The sequence below is a fragment of the Oncorhynchus masou genome, chromosome 5 (assembly GCF_036934945.1).
Source record: "Oncorhynchus masou masou isolate Uvic2021 chromosome 5, UVic_Omas_1.1, whole genome shotgun sequence".
In the NCBI taxonomy this organism is placed as follows: Eukaryota; Metazoa; Chordata; class Actinopteri; order Salmoniformes; family Salmonidae; genus Oncorhynchus; species Oncorhynchus masou.
In genome coordinates, this window is record NC_088216.1 from 29,587,375 (window position 1) to 29,602,449 (window position 15,075).

At 48.3% G+C, this 15,075-nt stretch overlaps 1 protein-coding gene across 4 annotated transcripts in view; it reads left to right on the forward strand.

Moving 5' to 3' along the window:
* The window catches only part of LOC135539363 (nucleosome-remodeling factor subunit BPTF-like), a 52,992-nt gene that overhangs the window by 27,374 nt on the left and 10,543 nt on the right, over positions 1 to 15,075 (forward strand). Inside the window, exons 10-22 of one of the 4 annotated variants that reach the window (XM_064965193.1) lie at positions 2,750 to 2,879; positions 3,380 to 3,515; positions 3,873 to 4,196; positions 4,445 to 6,287; positions 7,248 to 7,372; positions 9,995 to 10,147; positions 10,361 to 10,511; positions 10,765 to 10,804; positions 10,886 to 11,111; positions 11,402 to 11,545; positions 13,890 to 14,020; positions 14,354 to 14,468; positions 14,664 to 14,878. In XM_064965193.1, coding sequence (XP_064821265.1) covers positions 2,750 to 2,879; positions 3,380 to 3,515; positions 3,873 to 4,196; positions 4,445 to 6,287; positions 7,248 to 7,372; positions 9,995 to 10,147; positions 10,361 to 10,511; positions 10,765 to 10,804; positions 10,886 to 11,111; positions 11,402 to 11,545; positions 13,890 to 14,020; positions 14,354 to 14,468; positions 14,664 to 14,878 — 3,733 coding nt within the window. The remainder of the gene's footprint in view (positions 1 to 2,749; positions 2,880 to 3,379; positions 3,516 to 3,872; positions 4,197 to 4,444; positions 6,288 to 7,247; positions 7,373 to 9,994; positions 10,148 to 10,360; positions 10,512 to 10,764; positions 10,805 to 10,885; positions 11,112 to 11,401; positions 11,546 to 13,889; positions 14,021 to 14,353; positions 14,469 to 14,663; positions 14,879 to 15,075) is intronic. The other 3 variants (XM_064965196.1, XM_064965194.1, XM_064965195.1) reach the window with 3 other exon arrangements.

The window sequence follows — 15,075 nt, forward strand, 5'->3', positions numbered from 1 at the left end:
TCTCCCAATAGTGATTGCATCATTTGCCCAACATGAGTCTGTGTACGCTAGTTGTTCTTTAAACCCTTAACCACATTACTCCTGTGAGTGTGTGGTACAGGTTTCTTATGAGGTATAGCATGGTGGCTCATCAAGAGCATCCGCTTTGCTGCCCTCATGTCATTTTCCTTCAACATCCTTGTGTGTGCTCAGATTCGCACCCCTGGTGGGCTGTGCTACACACAGGTTGGTGAGCGATGGAGAGAAGGAACATAAACGGTCTCGAGTTTGTTATGGAAAAGAGGTTCTCTTGTGACAAAGTCAGATGGAACACATTCTTTATGAACAAAGGACACATTAGCTCCTCCAACCATTTGCAGGGGTGGAGGATGAACAGTGGGCGATGTCATGCGAGGTGCTGCGCTCTCTCCCGTCATGGTCTTCGTCTCTTCTGGCAGCCCCTAGGCCACCAGGGCGACGAGATGAAGACCTCTCCTGCCGGTGAGGCAGCTGTCTTCTAAGGTGCTGCCAGAGGGGCAGGTCCCGCTCTTGGTGCACCAGATGCTCTGCGACCACCAAAGTGGCCATGGACCTCCCCGCCGCATACAGCCGACGCCTGTATGAGATGGAGGATGGCGCCGGAAATTCTCAACGCTTCCTCTATCTCCTCTCCCAATAGCTCAGTCTTACCCGTGTTGAGACGGGAGGGCAATATTGTTAGCTGCTGCTACAGCTTGCACTCCTAGAGTGAATGACTTCCCTGCCAGCTGGACTGTAATTCTGTCCTTCGTCCTGGGTAATGTGGGTTTCTTGGATGACGGCCAGGAGCTCGAACCTGGGACCAGGTACACAGCCAGGACGTCCTCGAGCCTAGGGATCTCCTGAGGTGGTTCACCATCCATTCTGGTGAATGGGATGTACGCCTTCATCAGCGCTCTGGCTGTTAAAGGCGATTCCCATGCACCTTCCGCAGACTTCGGACTAGATTAATGGCCTCCTCCGGGTTGGGGGGAATGGGGGGCAGTACAATCTCTAGGCTACTCGCGGCCTGCTCAATGAGGCTTGTAAAATCAGAGCGCAGAGAGGCCGTTGCGTAGGAGGGGGCTGCTGAAAACTCAGAGTCCGTCTCTTCCTCACCCACAGATGTGAAATTCCCCTTGCTCTTCTTAGGGAGGGGGGTCATCTCAGCATTGGTCGGTAGACTGGGCTTTTCCCAGCATCCTCGCCATCTCCGGAGACGCCATCGTCATATGCTGCCTCAGAATCTGAGGCTAGCACAGACATGGCGTCTTCCAGAGGGAGATCTCCCTTGAAAAATGCCCACCGCTGTTTCCTTTCCTTGAAAGAAAGCAGGATGCATCTATGGCATTCCGGGGGATCTGTGAAGCCGCCCTAGCGTGCTGCGAACCCAAACACACAAACCATAAGTTTGTGTGGGTCCGTAGCCACCATAGTGGAGCAACGACCCTGAGCTCCTAAAAAGAGATTTGGGGGGTGGAAAATGCGTGCTCAGTGAAGCATGACGTCGAGACCAGGAAATCTACGGCCTATGTCGCTCTGTCGTTGCTCATCCATATATTTACATATACATATTCTCTTTCACCCCTTTTAGATTTGTGTGTATCAGTTAGTTGTTGTGGAATTGTTAGATATTGCTGCACTGTCGGAAACAGAAATACAAGCATTTCGCTACACTCGCAATAACTTCTGCTAACCATGTGTATGTAACCGATTTGACATTATCTAACTGGGGATAACTAGCTAACATGTCACAAAGCATAGTGCGCAAGGCAATAAACTTTCATTCTGAAATAACCTCATATTTTCCGAGTTAGTCAAATATTAGTTTTGAAAGACTTGAAATTGGCGTCGGAGCTAGCTAGCTGCTTATCATACTGATTAATTTGACTGATTAAACCGTCTGGTGCGAGACATTTGAACCGTGTATCGGTGAATCGTTACATCCATGGTGGGCTTCCAGAGTGGCGCAGCGGTCTAAGGCACTGCATTGCCGTGCTAGAGGCGTCACTACAGACCCGGGTTCGATCCCTAGCTGTATCTCAACGAGCTGTGATCAGGAGTCCCATAGGGTGGCACACAATTGGCCCAGCGTCGTCCGGTTTGGGGTGGGGGGGCTTTACAAGTAGGCCGTCTTGGTAAATAAGAATTTGTTCTTAGCTGACTTGCCTAGTTAAATAAAAAGTAAAAAATCGTATGAAGCAATGCATTCAGTATGCACTCAAAGGGATATGCTTGTATAAACATTGGAATATAGTGCCTTCCAAATGGAATCCTATTCCCTATATAGTGTACTACAAAAGCAGTGCACTACATAGGGTATAGTGTGCCATATGGAACGTTACCCCACTCTAGCAGCTCCTCTGGCCCCTCCCGTCCCACTAAGACCAGTTTACCCAGAGGTGATCAGCAGCAGACCCAATGGCCCACCCCCGGCGTGTAGCGCAATATTTATATGCTGCTCTACTGATGGGTAAAGACCGCAAATCTCCTCCTCTTTAAAAGACTTGATTATGTTATAGTAAGGGTGGGTATGTGGGTGTGCAGAGTCAGTCAAGGGGCTCACATCGTTTGTGTGTGTGTTGCTCGGAGCCTTGCCAAGAGCAACGAGGGAGTTACCCTCCTCTACTTTATGATCCGGGCTACCCCAGACCTTTCACTCACACCAGAGTGCATCGAAGGAAGCCGCTTTCGAACTGACTGTGTTTTGACTTTCTCTCTCTCTCATCCCCCTTTCTGTGCCACCATGCAGGCTACACCGTATGACGTCCATGGAGCGGGAGGAGAAAGAGAAGGTGAAGAAGAGGGAGAAGAAGCTGGAGGACGAGGAGACCATGCAGCAGGCCACCTGGGTCAAGTACACCTTCCCCATCAAGCACCAGGTATTACACACAATCACACCCATACACACACACACCTGCACACACACACAGTTAATTAAGGGCTGTTCCACATGCACAGACACATACACCCTTTTCATTTGGCCCTTTTTACTGAGCGAACTCAGGCCCTTTTAAGTCGAAGCTCTACCACTCTATTTATGACCGGGCCGTTCACCACCACCGCTAATCGCTAAGACGTGTTTAATTGCAACTTCCTGCCTGCCAGAATGGCGACCGGTGCTAAAAAGCCCTTTGATGAGGCGTGAGTGTCAGAGTTCCGGTGCGAGTGTCATCTTTCACATAGTGGCCCTGCTAGATGTGTTTACTTAATGGTGGGTGTGAATACCCTCAGGCCCTCTCATTTCTCTCTCTCTCTCCCGTCCCTTCTCTCACTCCTGTCCGCTTCCTTTATCTCTCTCTTTCTCTCTCTGCCTGCTTTCTTCATCCCATACCCTCTCTCTCTTCCATCATTCCGCTCTTTCCATCTCTCTCATGTGAAGGTGTGGAAGCAGAAGGGAGAGGAGTATCGTGTGACGGGCTGGGGCGGCTGGAGCTGGATCAGCAAGACCCACGTGCACTGCTTCCTGACCAAGCTGCCCGGCAACACCAACGCCAACTACCGCGCTGAGCTGGAAGGTCAGCAGGAGCGTTATAGTTTGTGTCCTCTTCATAGAGATGGATAGAGCTCTCATCTTTGTATCTGTGCCTTTATTGCATCTGTGACAGCACTGGCAATGTCAATGCAAAATATTTATTATATCCAAATAGAGATCTTTATCCATCTCTGATTTGGTTTGAAGGAAATCAAGGAATTCAGTGGACAAATGTACACGTAGCTGTCAAACTCCTCCTCTTCCTTCTTAATTGCCGAAAGTTGTGAGAAATGTGCGATCAATTGTTAAGTCACATGGGATAATGTCCCCTGTGAAATTGACTCAACTAATGTAAATGTGTCAATGGTAACTCAAACCTGTATGTTTTCTTCTTTCACAGCTGCCAGACGTGGTGAGAAATGCAACTTGCTGGACTTGGGTCCGAGGCCAAGGTTGTTCAAAACAACTGTAGCTGCAGAACCCCAGGGAAGCAGAAGACCCGTAGAGAAAGATGGGGGTGCTGCCACCACCACCACGACCACCCCAGAGCCCTCAGCAGACCGCCTGTCGGGAGAGAAGACGAAGGAAAAGCTAGAGGAGGGAAAGAAAGATGAGAGTGATGGGCGAGCGAAAGTGAAGTTGCAAGACTCCACTGCAGAGGAGGCTGCTGACAAGATGGAGGTGGACCCTAGCCTCTCAGACTCAGGACAAGATGATGAAAAAGGTTAGCGCTTTTATAGACTGTCATTGACTCCCTTATTGATTGTTAGCTTTAACTTCGCTAAATAACACATGCAGTATCAGTCACACGTATTATTGAATCCATCAGATCTTATACTGCTCTACAATGCCAATGTGAATGGTGTCTCATATACTTCCATACTTGGGCACTAAGCTTCTTTACCATTGTTCTGATGAGAGAGAATAAGAATAATGATCCAGTAACTTGTGTCCATTTTGTTTTTCTCTCAGGAACCAGCAGCAGCCCAGGGACCGAGACGACGGAGACGACGTGCGTGAAGCAGGAGCCCGGTGAGGGGAACGCAAGGCCCTTTAACTACGACGTGGTGGACGTGGCCCAGGGCTTCCTGACGCGTGTGGCCTACAAGAAGAAGGTCAAGGCCTCCAAGCTGGATGGTCTGCTGGAGCGCCGCGTCAGGCAGCACGCCCTGGAGGAGAAGCAGAGAGCTCAGGGCGCCCTGGCCAAGCCTACCCCAGTAAAGACCACCGCGGTCCTGCCACAGACCCCACTCCAGACCCAGAGTCCCACAGTGAAATTGGAGTTCAGCACCCCTTCGGTGCCACCTGCACTTGCTCCATTGTCAGTCAAAGGGGAGGTGCAGGCGGACCCTTCAAAGACCGCTGAGGGGGTCCCTCAACCAGCCCCAGCGACCCCAGCTGAAGCATCCCCACGAACACAAAACCAAATGACCCCCCAGAAACAGGAGGGAGACCTCCCTGAGAGGACTATAAGACCCACAGGGGTTGGTTCAGGGCAGGAGGGCTACACTGGCAGACCATCAGAGTCTACCAGTGCCAAGCCCGCTTCCACCGAGGGTGCAGGACCTGAAGTTGCCATTTTTAAATCCCACTCCAAAATGATACCTCCAAGCACTATAACCCAGGAGAGCAGCCATAGTGCAGCTACCGTTCCTAAACCCCCCCAGCAAAGCACAGGGAAGAACGGGAAGGGGCCTGAGGAGAGGCAGGACAACGGACAGTGCAGCATCGAGGCCATCGCCACTGGGTCCCAGCCCTCCTCTCTACCTCAGATCAATGGAAATGACAGTGTGGAGGCTAAAGCCTTGACCAACTCTTTACCAACTCCAAATGAGGCCTCCAATACTCTCACTAACAGCTCTGAGGTCAAAGTGAACAGCCTAGGCAAGGCGGAGGGAGAGGGTCAAGTAGTCTTGCCCCTAAAGCCCCTGCTCAACGGCAATGTGGCCCCTGTAGCCGAGAGGACCGAGCCGGACAGCGCGGAACCAAGACCAGCTCCAAGGGTAGAGTTGGAGAGCAAGATCATAGTGTCGGAGCAGGACTACCAGCCCCCGGTGAAGGTGGCCAGGTTGGAAAACAACGTGGAGGCGCTCGGGTCTACGACCACTCAAAGCACCCAGCAGCTCATCAACACCCAGCCCATGGAAGTTAAGCCCGATGCTACCACGACCAACAAAATGCCCCCCTTGTCGGTGTGCTCTGCAGAGAAGAGCAGCAACAGTGGGGTGGGATCTCTCTGTAACACCATACTCACCCAGGTAACCACCACAACAACCACCACCACGGTATCCTCAGAGTCTCGGCTAACGGCGGGCGTATCAAGCTCTTCGGGGACGACGGCCGCGCCCATTGTCTCAACCACCGAGAGCAGCGCGGTGTCCACACTCACCACCATGACCAAAACCACTGTGACCAAAATGCGCTCACCCACGCCCGACAGCCAATCGGACGAGAGCCAGAGCGAAACGGTGACCGAGTACAAGACTGCACTCCTCGCCACCTGCAAGGAGTCCTCTCGTTCAACCTCCTCTGTTTCGGGGGACATTACCTCGTCGACCTCCACCAAGGGCCGCGTTCACCTCCTCAAGTTCTCGCGCACCAAGAAGACGCGCTCAGGAACCGCCTTGCCATCCTATCGCAAGTTTGTTACTAAGAGCCAGCGTAAGAGCATCTTTGTCCTGCCCAACAATGACCTGAAGAAGCTGGCACGGCGGGGTGGCATCCGTGAGGTGTCCATCTTCAGCTACAACGCCAAGCCGGCCCAGGACATCTGGCCCTACCCCTCGCCCAGGCCCACCTATGGCATCACATGGAGGTGAGAACACAGTTTTTAAGATTTCTCATTGGCGCCCCTGTTTTCAACGGGCTAGCGCCTTAGCTAGCTGCATTATTTGATATGATTAGGGCCCTGAGTTTTTCCAGACTACCTGGCTAGAGAAAAGTCAGGGCTTTAAATATATGTGTTTTCTAATGCTTCATCTGATTTATGATTAGCGTAAGTTTCAGCCTTGCACTCCATCAAATCTGAGCTATGATACAGTCACTGCACCACAATAACTGAAACCTCTCGAGCATTAATGCTCCGGCGAACAATATTCACGTCTTGTCCCGGTGATTTGTTGGTTATGCCTTCTGTTTACCGTTAGTGGGTTTGGTTTGGCCCCTGTGGCTCTCAGACCTCAGGCTATTTTGACCACTGCCTTTTACTGCCTTTTTACTGCTAGACATGAATCATATTGGCGGTCTGCAAGTGTCAGGATATTCGCGTTGTGCTTTAACCGCTCCGAGGATGTTTTCCCTGCCTGTGGTTAAGTCAGTCACTCTGGGAAAGGGGGAATGGCTTTCTCTGTTTGTATCCCAAATGGCACCCTGTTCCCTACTACTTTTGACCACGGCCCTATGGTATAGTAGTGCACTCTATTGGGATTTGAGTGCCATTTGGGACAGACACCTAGACTGTCCCCTTTTTAAATGGCCAATAGAGCCATTTAATGCTGTGGAAGCATACCAAAGAGTCAGGTTCATAGCCAACCTCGGAAACTAGGAAGTAACACGGTCATTTTACCAGGCTGCCAGGGTTGACTTATAAACTTCCTGAACTCTCTGTATGTGTGTGCGTGCGTGCGTCGTCTATTTTCCATCGGTGACCCCAGACACTAGTGTGCGGATGTCAATATGTGTGTGTGTGTGTGTGTGTGTGTGTGTGTGTGTGTGTGTGTGTGTGCGCGCTTGTGCTCCTGCGTGTGTGTGGTAACCTATTTGTCTGTCTCTGCAGGTACCGTCTCCAGACAGTGAAGTCCCTGGCAGGGGTCAGTCTGATGCTGAGGCTACTGTGGGCCTGTCTGAGGTGGGACGACATGGCCGTCAAGCCCTCCACCGCTGTAGGCACCACACGCACAGGTAGACCATCCTTTCTCTTCAAGTATCTCTTCACCCACACACCCATACACACTGTAGGGGAAGTGTACCAGTTTGATGTAGTCATTGCGTGCTGAGAATATGGAATCAAATACTAAACGTTTTACCACACATATGAGGGCATTTGTCCAAATAGTTATGACACATTTTAATTGGGGGACAAGATACATAGTGTTTGAATTTCTAAACCGTAAAATGGATACAGTACCTTCTGAAAGTATTTACACCCCTTGACTTTTCCCACATTTTGTTGTGTTACAGCCTGAATTTAAAATTGATTCAATTGAGATTTTTGTGTCACTGGCCTACACACAATACCCCATAGTGTCAAAGTGAAATTGTGTTTTTCAACATTTTTACAAATTAAACAAAAAAAATAGTTGAAATGTCTTGAGTCTGCCGCAGTGTTCTAGGGCACTGCATCGCAGCGCTAGCTGTGCCACCAGAGACTCTGGGTTCGCGCCCAGGCTCTGCAACCGGGGCGTCCTTGGGGCGACGCACAATTGGCCTAGCGTCGTCCGGGTTGGGGAGGGTTTGGCCGGGAGGGATATCCTTGTCTCATCACGCACTAGCGACTCCTGTGGTGGGCCGGGCGCAGTGCACGCTAACCAGGTCGCCAGGTGCACGGTGTTTCCTCCGACACATTGGTGCGGCTGGCTTCCAGGTTGGATGCGCGCTTGGTTGTTTCGGAGGACGCATGACTTTCGACCTTTGTCTCTCCCGATCCTGTACGGGAGTTGAAGCGATGAGACAAGATAGTAACTACTAACGGTTGGATGCTGCGAAATTGGGGAGAACAGGGGATAAAATAAATAAATAAAAGGCACTTTTTAAAATATTTTTTATCATTTTTATTTATTTATTTATTTTATCCCCTGTTATCTTTGTTATTTATTTTTTTCTCTCCCCAATTTCGTGGTATCCAATTGTTGTAGTAGCTACTATCTTGTCTCATTGCTACAACTTCTGCATGGGCTCAGGAGAGACGAAGGTTGAAAGTCATGCGTCTCCGATACATAACCCAACCAGCTTCTTAACACCGCGCACATCCAACCCAGAAGCACCAATGTGCCGGAGGAAACACCGTGAACCTGGCAACCTTGGTTGGCGCGCACTGCGCCCGTCCCACCACAGGAGTTGCTGGTGCACGATGAGACAAGGACATCCCTACCGACCAAGCCCTCCTTAACTCGGACGACCTACCGGTCGCGGCCGGTTATGACAGAGCCTGGGCGTGAACCCAGAGTCTCTGATGGCACAGCTGATGCTGCAGTACAGTGCCCTTAACCACTGCGCCACCCGGGATGCCCCATCCTCTTTGTTATTATAAGCCTAAATAAGTTCAGGAGTAAAAATGTGTTGCCCATTCGTTTGTAGCTCGAACGGTTCAGTTGCTACCAAACAAATCACATCTACGGTACCGATTTCCCAAACCTTTCGGACGCTACAGACGTTTACATAAGAAGAATGATTTTCTGGATGTCTCATGGTCTGACAAACACTGCTCTAGTTCGGCCACCTTTCACCTCCAATGTGGAAGTGAGACACTGGCAGGAAAAAAAAGCAGACATTGAATATCCCTTTGAACATGGTGAAGTTATTAATTACACTTTGGATGGTATATCAAGACACCCAGTCACTAAAAAGATACAGGCGTCCTTCCTAACTCAGTTGCCGGAGAGGAAGGAAACTGCTCAGGGATTTCACCATAAAGCCAATAGTGATTTTAAAACAGTTGAAGAATTTAATGGTCGCGATAAGATATAACTGAGGATGGATCAACAACATTGTAGTTACTCCACAATACTAACCTGTACAGAATAAAACATATTCCAAAGCATGCATCCTGTTTGGTAACCAGGCACACAAGTAAAACTGCAAAAAAATGAGGCAAAGTAAGGAACTTTGTTAATGTTAAGTTTGGGGCAAATGCATTACATGGTGGCTGCATCATGTTATGGGTATGCTTGTAATCATTAAGGACTGGGGAGTTTTTCAGGATAAAAAAAATAACGGATTGAGGCTAAGCACCGGCAAAATCCAAGAGGAGAACCTGATTTTCTGCTTTCCATCAGACACTGGGGGATGAATTCACCTTTCAGCAAGGCAATAGCCCAAAACACAAGGCCAAATCTACACTGGGGGTGGCTTATCAAGAAGACTGTGAATGTTCCTGAGTGGCCGAGTTACAGTTTTGACTTAAATCTGCTTAGAAATCTATGGCAAGACCTGAAACGTGTTGTTTATCAATGATCAACAACCAATTTGACAGAGCTTGCGTGGAAGCTCTTAGAGACTTACCTAGAAACACTCACAGCTGTAATCGCTGCCAAAGGTGCTTCTACAAGGTATTGACTCAAGGGTGTGAGTATATATATTTTCAGTTTTTTTAAATTCAGGCTGTAACACAACAAAATGTAGAATAAGTTTTAGTTTTACTGTTGAAATAAATACGTAGGGGAGTGTATATACTTAAATATCCACTATGAAGCCTATTTCCTCTGCTACTCTTTTTTTGAATGGCAGCGTATTAAGTCGTTACTGTGTCATGTCTTGGGAGTTGTTCTCTGCATCTTCCTCCTCCTTCATCCTACACCAACCCAGCCCTATCCCCACTCATTGCCACAGAGACCTCCGAGACGGAGATCACTACCACAGAGATTATCAAGCGCCGCGACGTGGGGCCCTACGGCATCCGCTCGGAATACTGCATCCGCAAGATCATCTGCCCCCTCGGGGCTCCCGAGACCCCGAAAGGTGAGGGAGCAGCAGCCGGCTAGAATAAAACTTCACATGGAATGTAAAAGAGAGGATAGTGTTATTTTTTTGTCACGGTGGTTCATTTTATGCCATTGTTGACTCAGTCTCTTTCTCTCTTATTCTTCTCACTCCTTCACCCTCTACTTTTGTTTTCTTGCTCGACCCTTACCCCCCTTATCTCTTGGATCCATTCCACACACACACATACAGAGACCCACACGCCACAGAGGAAAGGCCTGCGCTCCAGCAACCTGCGGCCCAAGAAGCCAGAGCCCAAGAAGGAAACTGGGCCGGTGGTGATTGAGTCCTGGGTTGCCGAGGAGGAATTGGACCTCTGGGAGATCAGGGCCTTCTCTGAGAGGTCAGAGTGCAAAGGGCACGAGTTCTAGGGGGCATAGTAACTGCTTACTCCATGCTATTGGATTGAACTGTCAATATATTATGTTATGAACCCACTTCGACTCTCTTAGACTAATTATTTTTTTAAACAATTCCCTAAATTTGCTTTACTATACTTTTTGTATAGCTAATTGCATTCATTTGGGGGGGAAAATAGTTATGTTCTAACTCTTTTCTCTGGTTTGTGTATGATGCATCTTCTTTTGTCTTCAAAGGGTTGAGAAAGAGAAAGCCCAGGCGGTGGAACAGGCCAAGGTGAGTAGGACCACCAGCTGTGTGAAAAATAGGGATATTTTGTTGTGTTTCCAAATTATTTCACGGTTTCTCTTGTTCTAGAAGCGTCTGGACCAGAAAACTGGTGCTGGCTCTATCATCGTCACCACCCCGGGGAGCCCAGCCACCCCCGCTTCCACCCCCAAGGTAGTGACCCTATCGGGCCAGGCCACCCCCGGAACCAAAGTGGTACTGGCCACCAAGATGGGCACCCCCGTCACCTTCCAACAGAACAAGAACTTCCAGCAGTCATTTGCTTCCTGGGTCAAGCAGGGGCAGCCCAGTGGAGGTATGTCAAAGGTCGTATGTCCTTTTCTATGTTCACAAGCCAGGAGATTGGTAAAGAGAATAACCTCATTGAATCTCAATAAAATGTGTCCTGATTTAATTTATACTCAAGTGATGTTATTTTTTACTTAGTAGGGAATTCTTGCAAATAGAAAGTAGTAGTGGTTGGTGTATGAATCAACCCCTATCAAACTAAATGTAATGTTTGAGTCACCGCTAGCAACTGTGCTTGTTTAGCAGCGGTTGTTGTTTGACTCTCGAGCGGAGCCTCATTTGCATATTTCCCTGTAGCCTCGCCGGGCACGGTAGCCACGTCAGCCGGACAGACTTTCCAGATCACGGGCACGTCCATGGGGGGCAAGGTCCTCACCGCCAAGCTGCCGCTGCCCGCCAACAGCAAGATTGTCACTGTCAACGTGCCAACCACTCAAGGAGGTACAGTAACTCCCCTGTGCCCACACCTGAGACACAGCGAGTGAGAGGTTTCGCTTGAAAAATATATATTTTGACTTCAATGGGACAACCTGGTAAAATAAGGTTAAATTAAACGAGAGAGGTCCTGTTTTAATGCTGTTCAAATGCATCCTTCATTCCTCCCTTTTTTCCATGATGACAAGGAATGATGACTGAAAGAAAAATGTTTCTATACCAACCGCCGTCTTCTCCAACCACTAACTTAACTTACCGCTATTGACAGAAGCACTGTCTCACACAACTGATGTGGCACAACACTGTGGTAAGGTCTGTCCTCTTGACCAGGCTAGTGGTGCGGTGCCCACTCGATGCCAACCCCATTGTGGTGCTCCGTCACCCGCCAACCCGTGAGTCAGTGGCTCAGTCTGGAGTGGCACATGCACATCACGTCTAGTTGTGCCCTGTCGGCATGGTAATGGAATAGAACGTTGTTATTTTAGGTGGGACAGAACGGTAGACTGTGTAGTCTAAGAAGTAGCATGCTAGCTAATTTAGAAGTCAATATTGACCCATCGGATGAGGTGATGAATCATATTTTTAGCACCACCGTCCCGTTTGATTTCACCTTTAATAGTGGGTTGATGACGAGTGTACAACACTGTTTAAAGACACAAACCTTCATTTGTTTATTCAGCCAAATGGCAATTCATTGAAATTCCAATTGGATATCTGTAAGTGTTAGATGCTTCGCGATGACGGACCTATACTAATACTTGGTTGTTAGTGTGTGAGTGATTGTAGGTGAGGTAGTTTTCTAGTGTCTAAAAAGGTCAGATACCGAAGATAAGCTTGTAGACTTATCTGTGCCCAAACGTTGTCTTACTTCAATAAGGCTTAGCTTTTTCACCATTATTACTAGAACATATACAATGCAAAAACATGACCTTGTCCTGAACCCGTTTGTGCCTCCCAAATTTCACAAAATCTTTCCTGTTTCCAGTTATCTATATAAAAGGGTGGTCAGGCTCATGCCTACACTCCTTGAATACATATCTCTCTATATATATATATCCACACACACACACACATGCTCTCTCATTCACACACACAACACATCCATGTTTCAAGCGGGTAGGCTAAATTACTCAACAAACAAACAGCGCTCCTGTCTAGTGACACCAGTGTTTCATCCTGTCGACCAGGGAGGGAGAGAGAGAGAGCTGGTATTAAGGGGCAGTAGTATATTTTTCCAGCGTGACTGTTTCAATGCCTGTTTGTTTTGGAGCGTGCTAAGGAAGCAGAGCAGGAAAACAAGTTTACCTTGAGGTCTGCTTCATCAGACAGGGAACCCGCTATAGAGAGGTGGAGGATGGAAGGATTTCCACCCCCCTACTTCTTTCAGTTTCGCTTACTCGCTAGCTCACCGACTCTCCAAACAGCTACACTTATGAAGTGGGCGTTTGATGTCGGTGCCAGAACTGAAACTCCCCAGTCTTCTACTGTAGCTGGTTTAACCTCCGCTTTTTGAAGAGGGAAACCATTGATGTTGAGCTTTACCTGATCGGTTTTGTGGTCAGATAAAAGGCACAAAAAAATACACAGAGAGAGATGGTGAAGAGAGAGAAAAAGACGACAATTTAACATCGTTTGAGGAAACGCGTTTTCATTTGGGTTGCCGTCCTGTGTCCAAAATATTGAAGCGCGACCAAAGTAACAAATATGAAACACTCGCTTTGTCGGAGGAAAATAAAAATGTATGAATTCAAGGAAAATACATACATAATTTATGAGTGGGTCATACGTGATGGATTCAAACCAACATACCCCGTTTGAAGATAGTTTTGATGTTGTTTACTTGCTGGGTTAATATTTACTGTGGTCAAGATCAGAGAGGTAATTTATAGAGTGACATATTGATACATCATGAACCGTGCAGAATGGATAGTTTGTTTCTATACCTGATGAAGTGAAACTGGTAGCATTGAGGGGACATTTCAGTTTTCTTCATTGCCAAAAGACAAAAGTGAATAACTAGATTAGGGATATCGATTTTTCCAGATGTTGGTGAATTTTGAGTGGATTCATTTCTGTCTTTAAAAGTCAAGCATTTGATAATCAAAAGTCAGAATAACACACAAGTATAGTATTCTGAATATTGAATATTCTGAATATAGATTTTCTCCTTAATGCTAATGTTATGGTGATATAAATCAAATCACATTTTAGTTGTCACATGCATCATAAACAACAGGAGTAATCTAACAGTGAAATGCTTACTTACAGGTCCTTTTTCAACAATGCAGAGTATTAGATAAGTACCAATCCTGTCTGTTCACAGTAATACTATGTCCTCTCCTCTCCCCAGGTATGATTCAGAAGCAGGTGCTGGGCATCATTCCCACAAGCCAAGCTGGCGGCGCCCAGACCTTCGCCTCGTTCCAGCCTCGCACCACAACCATCAACATCAGGCCAGGCATGCCTGGCTCACCACAGCAGGTAACACCCCATGGAACATCTTTCCCCATCTGTCAGTCAATCAATCACATCTATTCATAAAACCCTATTTACACCATCAGTTGTCACAAAGGGCTTTACGGTAACCCCGCCTTGATCTTCAGATTCCCCCTTCCTTACCGACATCCACCCTTCCCCCTTGTCACTTCTTCTCCCCACAGCCCTCTAAAACAGGTCATTAGCAGGAACACGTGATTGACACGTTATTGAAAGAATTCCCCATGAACTATTAACAGCAACCCTTCACTGGAGTCAGTGTCGTCCCTGTGGTATAAGGGGAAGTCCCAGTGTTTCTGATCTTGGCTGTGTTTCTAGGTGCTCACCGCTGGAGGCCAGATCCGTCCGGGGATGACCGTGATCCGCACGCCCATCCATCAGACAGGCACCATGGGTAAGACCCTCCTCCAGACACCCCTCATGGTGCAGCAAGGTAGGGTGTTTCAATTTACCCACTCAATTTTAGCTTGATAGGCCAGTTAGAATAGTCTCTCACTAACATGTGGGTTCATGCAAGTTCTGATCCTCTGTGTGTGTGTGTGTGTGTGTGTGTGTGTGTGTGTGTGTGTGTGTGTGTGTGTACACACGTGTGTGCGTCCACTTATGTGTGTGTGTTTTCCTCCTCCAGGTCAGGCTGGCCAGCAGGTGGTGACCCAGATCATCCGTGGGCAGGCTGTGTCCACAGCCATCTCAGGTGCCAGCCCCGTCACCACCGTGGCCGGGCAGAGGGTGGGCAGTGCCCCCAAAACCCCGGGCCAGCCCAACACGGCCCAGACACCCCAGCAGCGGGCACAGCAGGGCCAGGTCAAACTCACCCTGGCACAACTCACCCAGCTCACCCAGGTAACATCAGCTACCTCATAATAACCCTTCTACTGATGTTAGGCAACAGTAGGACTACAGGCTTCTGCTCTGCCCACCTAGTGTATCATAATTCTGCAGCTTTCAAAACAACTTTGTTTTGATTTTAGTCCTATTCAACCAGAATAACTCCCTTTCATGTCCCTGTTAGTATATCTATATGTGCTAGTTTCAACACG